Source organism: Ovis aries, chromosome 23, assembly GCF_016772045.2.
Source record: "Ovis aries strain OAR_USU_Benz2616 breed Rambouillet chromosome 23, ARS-UI_Ramb_v3.0, whole genome shotgun sequence".
Taxonomy (NCBI): domain Eukaryota; kingdom Metazoa; phylum Chordata; class Mammalia; order Artiodactyla; family Bovidae; genus Ovis; species Ovis aries.
The window spans coordinates 20767847-20780191 of record NC_056076.1 but is presented as its reverse complement, the minus strand read 5'-3'; the positions used below and the strand labels follow the sequence as shown (position 1 = coordinate 20780191).

At 46.4% G+C, this 12345-nt stretch overlaps 1 protein-coding gene across 9 annotated transcripts in view; it reads left to right on the top strand.

Annotated features, from left to right (window-relative positions):
- FHOD3 (formin homology 2 domain containing 3) overlaps window positions 1-12345 on the top strand; it is a 528593-nt gene that overhangs the window by 433753 nt on the left and 82495 nt on the right. For all 9 annotated transcript variants that reach the window (XM_042239380.2, XM_027960707.3, XM_042239379.2 and 6 more), the window contains one exon: window positions 565-779. In XM_042239380.2, the coding sequence (XP_042095314.1) occupies window positions 565-779 (215 nt within the window). The remainder of the gene's footprint in view (window positions 1-564; window positions 780-12345) is intronic.

Below are 12345 nucleotides of genomic sequence, written 5' to 3'. Positions count from 1 at the left end.
TACTCAGAAATATTTTAGAATATAAAAAACTTTCCATGGTCGACACCAAGAGAACAAAGTGAATTCCAGTCACATTGCTGTTAGCATTGAAGCAGGTTCAGAAATCCAGGGAGGGCTTCATCCAACAACCTTTTGGTATTTTGGGGCATTGTTCCTGTCTGCTGCACCAAGGCACCCTCCCGTTTCACAGCTGACAGCTCTGAGGGTGTGTGGTTTTCAGCTGTCACTGTTGGGGCTTTTTGATGGTCATTATTGCTGTTTGGCTTGTTTGCACAAATGTTTCCTAAAAGAGCAAACTAGGATTCTGCAGCAGTGATCTGGTATCTGGAGACTGTGATGTTACCACTTCCCCCAATTTGTTTGGTTATGAATGATGCAGGATTTTTAATCATTAGCATCTTGGCTTTGCTGGGTGCTTTTGGCAGACGGGCCCTCCAGCCAGCCCTGCGCTGTGCTCTTTGCATCAGGAAACCAGCTCACTCTGCAGGTGTTTCATCCATAAACAAGCACCAGCCACGGGCTCCTCTTTCTTTTTACGGAAACCCTTTGGAATTTAACTTTCAGATACAAATACTTGGAGCAGTTGGCAGCTGAGGCGCATGAGAAGGAGCTGAGAAACCGGAGTGCGAGCCGGGGCAGAGCTGACCTCTCCTTGGACCTGACCTCACCGGCAGCCCCCGCCTCCCCCGCCCCTCTGGGTCGTAGCCCTTCATCTCTAGACTCGCAGGAGGTTCCCACGGTATCATCCTCCTCCCCAGGAACGCCTCAGCATCCCCAAGGTGAGTGAAGGGAGAGTAGAGGGGAACTGATGGGGTAATTAACATCAGACAGGCTTCTAGGCGGCAGGAACCATCCCAACGTGCAAACTCATACTGAGAGGCAGCTAATGGGAAGCTTTGGGGGTGGCTGTGACCTGAGCTGTCACTAATAGCGAGAGGTTTGCAGAGCCACTTACTACAGCAAAATTATTTATAAAGCTTGTCAGTGTGTGATCACTGGAAAGGGAGAATGCTGAAAATAAGGCTCACTTTGACATTTAATCCTAATTCACAGGATAATAAGTTAGGATTAGTTTATTCCTCTGTCATTTGCATGTTCTTTATTTATTGGCCCTGCCCAATAAGTGTTCCTCCCATAGGAATTGTCAATCTGGTTTAAGTTACACTGATAGAGGATAAGATTAATCAGAGCAAACAAAGAAACACAGACCTCATACAAACGGAAGTAAAATATTGAAGAAGAAAAAAGAAGAAGATAGTAAAGATGACTGGCCTGTGGTATGGGGGTGGGTGTTAGAATGCAGACAGGATCTCCCCGGAGAAATTGCCTGTCGTCTTAGCTTTATTTGGAGAAAAGCAGTGCCATCGTACACTGCAGCCTTGGAGCATCAGCAGTTTTCCTGATAGCTCTGCAAATTGTGGGTCCGTTTTCTTTCACGTTGTCAGAGAGGACAGTTCTTGGGTACAGGCGCCTAACACTGCGTGTTGACTAACCCTGCAGCCAGCACTGTTTGGTTTAATCGAGTGTTATGGCTTGCAGCCTGCTGTAGGCTCAGCCAACTGAAGACAGCGGAGACACTAAACTTTTAACTCTAGGAAGGCTGACTAAATATGGCGTAAAGTCTAATTTAAACAAGGCAGGACTCCATGACCTCAGCAGAACTGGCTGTAACTGAACCATCTTGTCTGTCCAGTTCTTTGCTGGCTCTCCGAGCTTCAGGGCTCAATCTCCTGGAGCAGGCTGGTTCCATCCCAGCTCCCCATCATGTCCTGTTACTCCTGGTCCTGGAGCCGTGGAAGATTGTCCTGGGCAGACGGCTCAGTCCTAGATGAGTAATGTCGGTCTTAAAATGTTAAGACTCCGGGAATCAGGAAAACAGATTTCTCTGTAACAGCAGTGTGCTTTCCAAACTCGGCCTGATATCACTGTTCTATCTAAATGGTGGTATTTCCAGAGGCCATATAAAAAATATTCCCCCTGCAAGCTGTGGTTCAGGACTAAATCTGGGTACTTTTAACTCTAAGAGTTGTTATCTCCAGCATTTTACAGAAGGGTTTTGTCCAAACTGTGACGTACGGAATGGCCCCACGCTAAGAAGGAATTGTCAGTATCTATAAATACTGTTTGTCCTCGAGATTTTTAATCTATTTGATGTTTGTGGCAATACCAAGACAGCTCCTCAAGTATTTTGTCCAGTGTCAGTCAAACAAGCCATCCTATCCATTTAAAAAGAGAGTACTTTAACCAGAACACAGGAAATAATTTGTATGTACATAATATGCATTTGTGGAAGGTTATTTCAGTATGCTTTCAGAAAGATAAACAGCAAATGTCATTTTCCTCTTCAGAGTTGGGGTAAACAGAGAGTAAGAAAATGTTTGACTGAAGTCACACCTTAAGTGGTTATCTACATCAGAAAAAGGAATACTGGGCTTGAATTTAGACACAGTTACAAATTAACAAAATAGCATTGGTGTTTCCTTTTTCCTTAGGGAGAGGGGAGAAGCAGTGGCTCTTATAGAATCTAGAAACACTTCCATCATATATTAAGTTATTGTCATCCATCAGATCAGTTGGAACCAGCAAAGTGTTCTAACATACTTGTCCTAGTACATAACCGAGTTATTCAGTTGGAAAGTCTAAGTGTAGAAGAAGAAAGGCTGTAAGAGGATGCTTTCAAGCAAACTGATGAAGCATCTTTCTGATTTGGAGCCTTTGGACCAGAACACAAAAGTAGGTGTGACATAAGGGTTTTTCTTCACCTGGTTTGTTATCATTCTTGGAAGCATTCCACTAGTTCCCGGTTAATGGTCTCATCTTTTCACCAGGTCCCCCTTTTCAAATGCTCAGAGTCATGTTTTGCTGATCCCTAATATTTAGAATATTCCCACAGCTGGGGGAAGAATAAAATATATAATCACACATCCAGATGTTTGTCCTGCACCAAACACCTGGCAGATGGTCCAAACATGCCAGGGGTTGACTCGCTTTTTCATTCTTTATCTTTGTGGGGTCATATGCTAATAATTCATTTCACATTTCTGTAGCACTTAGCTGCTTCCTTCCAAATGCTGCTCTTTAATGCCTTGTGGTGCATCTCAGTAAAGAAGGGAGATGCTCTTATCCATGCTTCAGTGGAGGCTCGGATAGATGGGGATGTGCTTCATATCCGGCTGATGCCATGCTGGGAGTAAAAATCACTGTTTCACTCCAACCCAGCCATTCATTGTGCCATGGTATCTGTGGTGGTGCTCCCAAGAATCCCATGCCATCCCCTCACGACCCTCTCCCCAGTATCTATCAAAATTGTGACCTACATTTCAGAATTATATTTACAAAGAAAAAGGAACAGCAAGTATTTATTCCTGAATTATGTATTCCTTAGGGTTAAAGGTCACTTTGTGAGTTCTTACTTGAATTCTTTTAATAACAAAATATATGAAAACATTAAAGCTTTCTCTCCCTTTTCCCTTACAAAATATATTTACGAAGAGGGAAGAGTTAATGGTAAAATACCTGTAGCATTATGTGGCGTCTAGTGAGATCTTTCAGCCAAAAACCTTCCCAGCTAAATCTGCTGTAACTTTTGTGTAAATCACGCCGCTACTCCCACCATCAAGTCTGTGTGTGCTTGAATTATTTTTCCATCTGGCCCTCTTGTGGTTCATAGCAGGTGTTTGTCCCAGTGGTGCCTAAAACTGGTGATGATGATCTGAATATTTTTCCTTTGTGTCAAGCTGCCAGGCCCAAACACATTCATGTGCTTTTGTTTGCACTGTGCTCTAATTAATGGAGACAATTAGCCCCCAGTTTAGGTACCCATGGGAGGACTGTTCTCTTCATCCATTGCTTTAATTATTATTTTTTTAATTTTATTTATTTATTGGCTGCACTGGGTCTTCATTGCTGCAGAGATGGCTTTCTTGGCTTTCTTTAGTTGCAGAGAGGGGGCTTCTCTTCGTTGCAATACATGGGCTTCTCACTGCGGTGCCTCCCTTGCTGTGAGACACAGGCCCTAGGGCACCAGGGCTTCTGTAGTTGTAGTTCCTGGGCTCCAAAGCACAGGCTCCGGAGTTGTGGTACACGGGCTCAGCTGTTCCGCGGCATATGGGATCTTCCCGGGCCAGGGTTTGAACCCGTGTCCCCTGCATTGGTAGGCAGAGTCTTATCCCCTGGCCCACCAGGGAAGTCCCATTGCTTGAATTACACTTTCCTTATTTTCACCGAGCCCTCATGGTATCCATCAGAATATCTATCCAATAAATGTGTTTCCTGTTATTTTAAAGCATTCACAGATGACTCTGGAAACAAACAAGTTTTCCTCACTAGGTAGAGAAAAGGTGCAGTGTTCTTTTGGAATGGAGTTCTTCGATGTGGCTTTAAGGAAATTATTCTGAGGATTGAAAACAATGATAATCTAGGAACTCCCTGGCAGTCCAGTGTTTAGGACTGCACTTTTAATTCCAAGGGCCTGGGGCTCAATCCCTGGTTGGAGAACTAAGATCCTGCAGGCCAGTTAATATGGCCAGGAGAAAAAAAAAAGATAATCTGTGGGCCCACAGTGAAGTCAAAGCAGCAAGGTAAACTATTATGCCAGTGGGTGTCAGATCTTGGTAACCTATTTCATGGAAACAAAGTGGAGAAAACAGCTGATCTCGAAACCAGGTGTTGACGGTGGTCCCTGCAGGATGTCTCAGGGTTGAACTGCCTTCCTTGGAGGCTAGAACTGTGTTCTTCCCAGGCTCCCTGGCTCAAATACCGGAGCCCCCCCCCCCCCAAGGCTAAATGAGAGAAATGACCATTTCCCAGGAGAAGGAAGATGCTGTCAAGAGTTGATAAGGTGATTTCACTCATTAATATAGCCATGAAATCACACATAATGGCTAGATTACTTTTCTTATTTTGAGCTTGGTACTCTTTATTTTACACACAGAGCTAGCATGTTAGAGATGCATTTAGAAATTTACCGTACTCTATTAATTCTATGTCAAGGAAAAATATGTTCAACAGTATGATTTTTTTTCTGCCTGTAATTGATTCCTACATATTTCCAAATGTCTTACTCTTTGGCACTGAAAATATAAAATGTGGCTTATGTGGTCACGGTCTATTCACCAGCACTCAGCTGGAGGCACTTACAGAAATTATGGGCATGGTAAACTGATATTTTCTCTAAGCCAAGAATAGAACCTAGGTCTCCCACCTTGCAGGCAGATTCTTTACCAGCTGAGCCACAGGGAAGCCCAAGAATACTGGCGTGTGTAGCCTATCCTTTCTCCAGGGGAACTTCTTGACCCAGGAATAGAACCAGGGTCTCCTGCATTGCAGGTGGATTCTTTGCCAGTTGAGCTACCCGGGAAGCTCCTAAGCGTTTACAGTAAACGTTACAGTAAGTGTTTACTGGTAAACATGATAATTCTTCTAGTCTTCTGATCTTCGCACCTGGGAATAAAATATAGACATACAGTAATGGCATAAAATGTTCAATTTGTTTCAGTGAATCATCATTTTTCCTCATTTTCATTCGTCATGGCTGCTGTCATCGTTACCAGTCACTGACTGAGCATCTTTGTTACCTTCATTGTGTAACATATATTCAGTGCCCTTCAGGCAAAAAGGTGCTCTTTTAGGTTACCCTGTCCACGGGGTAGAGATCAGAAACATCTGGCATCCTGTTTCCAGCTGGCACAGGAGCAGTGGAACATCATCCATCATCAGCCTAATGCTTGCTGGTTCCCTTGCATAAAGCTTCTGGACACCTCCAATCCAGGATTTCGTGAGCTGGCAGGAAACTAGATTCCTGGTGGTTCTGTGACTCAGGGCTGCCCCACCTCACCTGACTGCTGCTACTTAATGCCATTTGTTCAGTGAGACAGAATCTCTCAGGGACTCACCCCAAGGGCAAGGCCAGGGCCCTGCCTGCTGTGCCTGCTGGGGGGCATTTGACAGCCTTTGTGAATCATGGGAGTGTTGTGCTTGCCGTTTCTTGGTTCCTAAAAAAAAGGAACGGATAATACTTTCCCATTTTTCCTCTTACAGAGAATGACAGTTGCCTGCAGTGTGTCTTCTTGTACCATTTTATAAAACATTAAATAGTCCTGAGTTTATCTGAAGCAAAGTATAAATCCTGCTGAAGTTTACTTAAGTAAAGATAAGGCTCAGAGTGGCATTGGGACCATTGTTAAAGCAGGATATTACATGAGCGCCATGATAATCTCATGGATGACAAATAGGCGTCAATATCTGCCAAAGGTCTGAGACTTCACCCTACTTAAAAGCTAGTAAGTTAGCCCGCCATGATCTCATGGATGTTGGCAGAAGACACGAAACTCCTGGGTCAGAAACAAAGGACTTTATTACTCACAGCGATAGAAGTAGCCAAGATAGCAGCGTTTGTGCCATTTCTGCAAGTCAGTTTCCACACGGTGATGTGAATAAGCCCACGTGACACCTGCATCCACACTGAGTGGAACCGGAGTTTAAGGATCTCAAATCTCTATTGGGCAGTAAGCGCATCTTCCCTTTGTCCCAGAGGGAGACGTGATCTTGCTCACAGTGGGCAATAAACCAAGTAGTGGTTGGTTCCAGTGGGAGACTGTCTCTGTCTTACAAGGCTGTTTTCTATGCATACCTCCTTAGAAGGATGGTCCAGAATCAAGGCTATGGTGGCTTTGCTTGTAAGACTCCAGAAATGAGAGACCCAGGGAGAATTGTTTCCAAGATTGGGGTTATGGTGATTTTTAACTGACCTTTATCATCAAATTTTCATTCTAAAAACTGTTTAATCTAAACAAAAAAAATCCAAGTTTGAAACAGCCATTGGCTTGTTTGTTCCTATTTGACAAGAAGAAGGAATATCAGGAGCTATAAAGCCCAGTCTGGAGGTGTGTGCGTCTGGAGGTGCTCCAGGGCATCCGGAGAGACAGGAGTGCCTTTCATCCCAGGGGAAAGCCTTGGGTAAGTGTTTCCAGCTACAGTCAGAAGGCCTCCCCGGGCGGGGGCTGTGGTACAGCAAAGAAGAGTAACTCTCAGGTTTCTTCTCGCCTCCTTACCTGTGCTCAGGACTTTGCTCTCTCCTCTGCCATCTCCATCTCCCCTCTTTCCCCCCAACAGCGCCCCTCCTCCCTGTACCCTTCCCCCACCCACTCCTACAAGGCATTTGTACAAAATGATACAACACCAGCAGTGAGGCAGGATAATCAAACACTGGTTTTCCAGTCCCTAAAAGGATACTTTTTCAAGACCTTTCCTGAGTTCCACAAATCTTTAGAGCTTTCCAAAGCTGTGAGATCTTCTAAAGAAGCCACCTCCACCAGATACTCTGGGAAGTCCCAGCAGCTTTTTGTTGACTTTCTAGGTTCAGCAACTCTGTCTCTTTCTTCTAGAACTCTCTAGACTCGAACACGTTATTGGGCTTTCATGTCGTCATCGTCTTCTGTCATTGTGATTTCATCATCTTGTCTCACATTTGTCCTCATTTGTCTCAATCTTCTTACTGACTCTTCTTTTAGCTGCCCCCTAGGTGTCAGATTTTTCCAGGATTCCTTCTCCAGCAACCCCCTGTGTTCACACCACACCTCCTGTACCTTCATAGGCCCATCTGTGATTTTTAGCAACCTGCCGAGTGCTGAAATCCACCATGTCTGCCTCTCCAGCTGTGGCCTTCCTGAGCTCAGGACTCATGTATCCAACCTCCTTAGACATCACCATCTGAATACTCCTTAAACGCTTCGGACTTACCAAGTACCAGTCAGGGGCATTTTGATGGGAGGTGTCCCTCATCTCTCCCCCACAAAACTAGCAAATCTGCTCATACCTCCCAGTCCTTGTCTGGTTAAGCCCGTTTCTCTTGGCCTCCTTATTCAAGTTGGAAGCAGATAGGTGACTTTGACTTCTCCCTTAATGCTTACCCCTGCATCCAGTCGGTCACCCAGTGTCGATGTGCTCTTCTCCCTCAAATCAGCCGTCTCCCTTGTCTCCCCATTGTCAATGCTTCAGTCCAATCTTAACCATCTCTGATCTGGACCATTTCTGTAGCTTCTACTATATCTCACCTCCCCAGGTTCTTCTTATAGCCCAACCCCCTCCCTCCCCCCCAAATCATGTCTATACCATGATTTTAAAACCTGTTAGTGGCTCTCCGTCATCTGCAACATGAACTTAAGACCTTGCATGGCACTCAAGACTCTTGGGTATCCAGTCTCCACAATGAGTCTCTTATGACCATTAACACCTCTACACGTTACGCTCCATCAGGACCAAACCACCCTCAGGGTGGAAGGTGTCTTGTTCTCTCTCTCTTTTTCTCTTGAGCCATTATTGAACCTCCTGTGTCTCTTGTGGTTTAAACAACTTGCTGCATCCAGTGTGATTTAAGAGTCCAGGAACCTGTAGTTGGAGAGAACGTGGCCCGTGACTGTAAGCCCAGGACTTCTTACAGCGTTCCACAGAAGCTCAGTGAAAACTGGATTGTTGGAACTCTGAGGGCGCGTGTGGGATCTCCAAGGTGGTATCTTCCAAAAGAGCTTTTGAAAGTAATTTTGAACATATATGGATTTCATCTTAAGGGGTGGTTTAGGCCCAAGCCCGTTTGAAAACTCTGGCTCTAATTTTGAGGACAAAGCTGGGCTGTATTTTAAAGGCATACAAATTCATTAGACTGGTAAATCGGTATTTTGCAGGTAATATGTGTCTTTTTTGGAATAAGCTGAAGTGGACTGAATTTGGACCCATCCTAATGAACCTGTTCCTATAGAGCAATGATTCTCAGCTAGGAGTGGTTTTTGCTCTCAGGGGGACATTTGGTAGTGTCTGGAATGGCAACCCACTCCAGTGTTCTTGCCTGGAGAATCCCAGGGATGGGGGAGCCTGGTGGGCTGCCGTCTCTGGGGTCACCCAGAGTCGGACACGACTGAAGCGACTTAGCAGCAGCAGCAGCAGGAGATATTTTTGGTTGTCAGAACTGGGAAGGAGCTGCTATTGGTCTCCAGAGGGAAGAAGCCAGGAATGCTGCTGAATATCTGACAGTGCATAGGACAATAGGCTGCAGCCCCCCTGCCCACAACAAAGATGTATCTGACCCCAGATATCCAGAGTACTGAGTCTGAGAAATCTGGCTCCAGGGCGAATCTGAGTGAACAGCTTAGAAAGAATTGGCCCAACACCAACGGCAAAATCTAAAGAATTTTCAAAGTTGTGAGCATTTTCTCTTGGGACCTTTTTCACGTTTATATGATTAAACCACAAGTTTAAAGTCCATGGTGTTAGTTATTAGCTCTGAACTGAGGAGGTCCCTGGAATCCACACCATTTGGAGCAGCTATCATAGAACTGGCTGGCCCAACCCTCAGTTTCATAAGACCTGCCAGAAAGCCAAGTCCTGGCAAAGTCATCAAGACACCATCACAGACTGAAATCAATTGAAGCCACCCAAAGACTTATTAAATTCAGATCTTTCTACCAGCCGTTTATCTCTTCAAAGAGAAATTGCATGACAGGGGATTCCAGTTGGGCGCTCTGGACTCAGCTGTCAGGGGCATTGATGAAAGCAGAGCTGGAACTTCTGTGCCCACTTTTTGTTTGTTTTTTTTTTTTTCAGGAATGGTTATGTGCTTGTCTTTATGGCTTAAGTCACCCACCACACAGTGTAACATCATGATTAACAGCCCAGGCTTTTCAATCAGGCCGATCCAAGGTCAAATCCCAGCTCTGCTCGTCATAAGGGTCTGTTGGAAGTAGGTGACGCGTGCTCAAAGGGCCCACGGGCAGGCTGTGAAGGGACCATGTGCAGAGGTGCAGAGTGGGGCCTTCAGAGTGCACGGAAGTGCCCAGAGACGAGCAGCAGGGGGGAACTGCCAACACCATTTCTGCCTCCAGGCCTGGAAAAGCTTAAGGGAACAGCTCGGGCTGGGTAAGAGCCGTAGCCTTGGGAAGGGAGCCCTGAGGACAGAAATGCTGGCCTGACATCTTCTGCCCAACTGGCCCCTCATGAAGAGCAGGAACATAAACACACCAGCCTCTCCTTCCTCCTGCGATTGCAGGTGCCTCCCAGGGCTGATCCACCTGGAAGTGAGAGGGAAAGCAAATACAGGAGCGCCTCCCTACAGAGGCTGACCTCCCAGGGCACAAAGCAGGACAGAGAATGGGTCTTGGAGCAGGCCAAGAGTATCCAGCATGCTGTGTGGCCCTGGATGAGTTACTTAACCTCTCTGAACACCATTCCTCGTTTCTCACATGGGGACATTAATCTTCACATCATTGATAAGAGAAGTAAATAGGGTGACTTGCCCCTGTTTCCTGGGACAGCACCCATGTGTCAGAGGCACTCTGTAGATGGTAGCTTTTGTTTTTAATTCACTTAAGGCCAAGCAGAGCCTGAGGTCAGGTAAGATCAGATGAGAAGTTAGTGCGGGGCTAAGAACTAGCTAGTCTGAGTTGATGTCTGCCCTAGCTGACTTGAAACAGGGATGAACTGCCTGAAATCCTCAAGACCTGCTTGCTCCTCTTCTCTTGCCCAGTTTTGTGATCTGTATCAAGGATATCCCAGTCGTTAGAGCACCCTTTTCTCTTATCTCAAAAAACACAGTTATGTTTTTCCTCTTCCCCTGTGGTTCTCAGGTTGATGGTTCTCATCCCGGCTCCCAACCTCTCTGCTGTAACATCTGTTTCCTTTGGATAAAGACTCCCTTTTAGTGTTCATGCTCAGTTTATGAGTCCCTCCCCACAGGCTGGCAGCAGCCCAGTTCCTTGTTACTTCTTTTGAATATACTGTAGATCTCTTCCTTCCTATTGTATCGTCCACATTCTGTAAATTATCCCGTGTGTGTGTGTGTGTGTGTGTGTGTGTGTGTGTGTGTGTGTGTGTGTGTGTTTGTGAGACTCACTCATGTCCGATTCTTTGCGACCCCATGGACTGTAGCCCACCAGGCTGCTCTGTCCATGGAATTCTCCAGGCAAGAATACTGGAGTGGGTTACCATTCCCTCCTCCAGGGGATCTTCCTGACCCAGGGATCGAACCCAGGTCTCCCTCATTGCAGGTGAATCCTTTACTGCCTGAGCCAGCAGGGAAGCCCATGTTATCCCCTACCATATCTCATTTTAATGTTTAACTGGCTGGGTTGGGTCTTCGTTGTAGCACACAGGATCTTTGCTGTGGTGTGTGGGCTTAGGTGCTCCGCAGAATGTGGGGTCTTAGTTCCCTAACCAGGGATCAAACATGCATCTTTTGCATTGGAAAGTGGATTCTTAACCACTGGACTGCCAGGGAAATCCCCCATATCTCTTTAGACAGTTTTTTTTTTTTCCTTTCTCCTCCCTTCTACTCCCCCACCTCCAACCTTAAAATTTAAAGTTCTCTGAATCAGGTCACTGCAGGTTCCGGCCAAATGCATTTTTCTGGCCTTTGCTAAGCGTGTCCTTGCAATGCCAAGATCCCATCAGTCTGCTGTCTCAGGATGTGGTCCAGGAAGACAGATCCCAGCTCTGGACGCCTTCTGTGTTGCCAAGCATTTCTTGCCATGTCCTCATTTCATTTCCAAGCTTGCACCCACCGCGGGGAGAAGGGTTGTCTGGCACCTGGACCTAAGCCTTTGCAGTTTCCCTCCACCCTTGCTTTCTGAGAGCAGTGAGAGACCCTTCCCCACAGAGAGGTTGGGGTTTAGTAGACAGTTTGTGCTCTGGCCACTGGCCTGCAACACTCCCGTGCCCCTTGGATACGAACACACTGCCCCCCCCCACCCAGGGGATCCCTTGCCCGTGTGTTCTTCCAGTGATGCCCTTTAGGCATTTTCTTCTCCTCTTGAGCCCCACTAGCTGGCATTTACCTCTTTCTCCTCAGCCTCTTTGTCTGCAGGGTTTGCTTCCTGAATGTTCACCCCACACTGACTAGGAGTCTCCCCCTGAAGCTACCGGCCCATCTCAGCTATCCCCGCGGGAACTGTGGTTTGTCTGTGACGTGGGTATACTCAGGAGTTCTCTTGGGTCACGTGGAACAGGGTCCGTCTCTTCCTAAGCACCCATCAGCCCCCGCAGTGTGAAGCCCCAGGTCCCTAACTCACCCTCGAGGCTTGTCGCCCCGGTCCCCAACCCCAGACGTCTTTCATTCCTCCTGCTTGCCCCGGGCTCCCGGTCTCTGCACACGCTCCTCCCTCTACCCAGAACTCTCATGCTGAGTTTTCCCTCTTTAGTTCCTTTTCACCCTTGAAGTCTGTGCTTAGTACCATTTTAGTACAGGGTCTTAGGACCCTTCCCAGGCTTTGCCAGAAACCCTTGCCAGACCCTCCCAGGGCACCATGCCTTTCCTCTTAGAATATCCATCACACTTATAAATATTTGTTTATTGTGGCT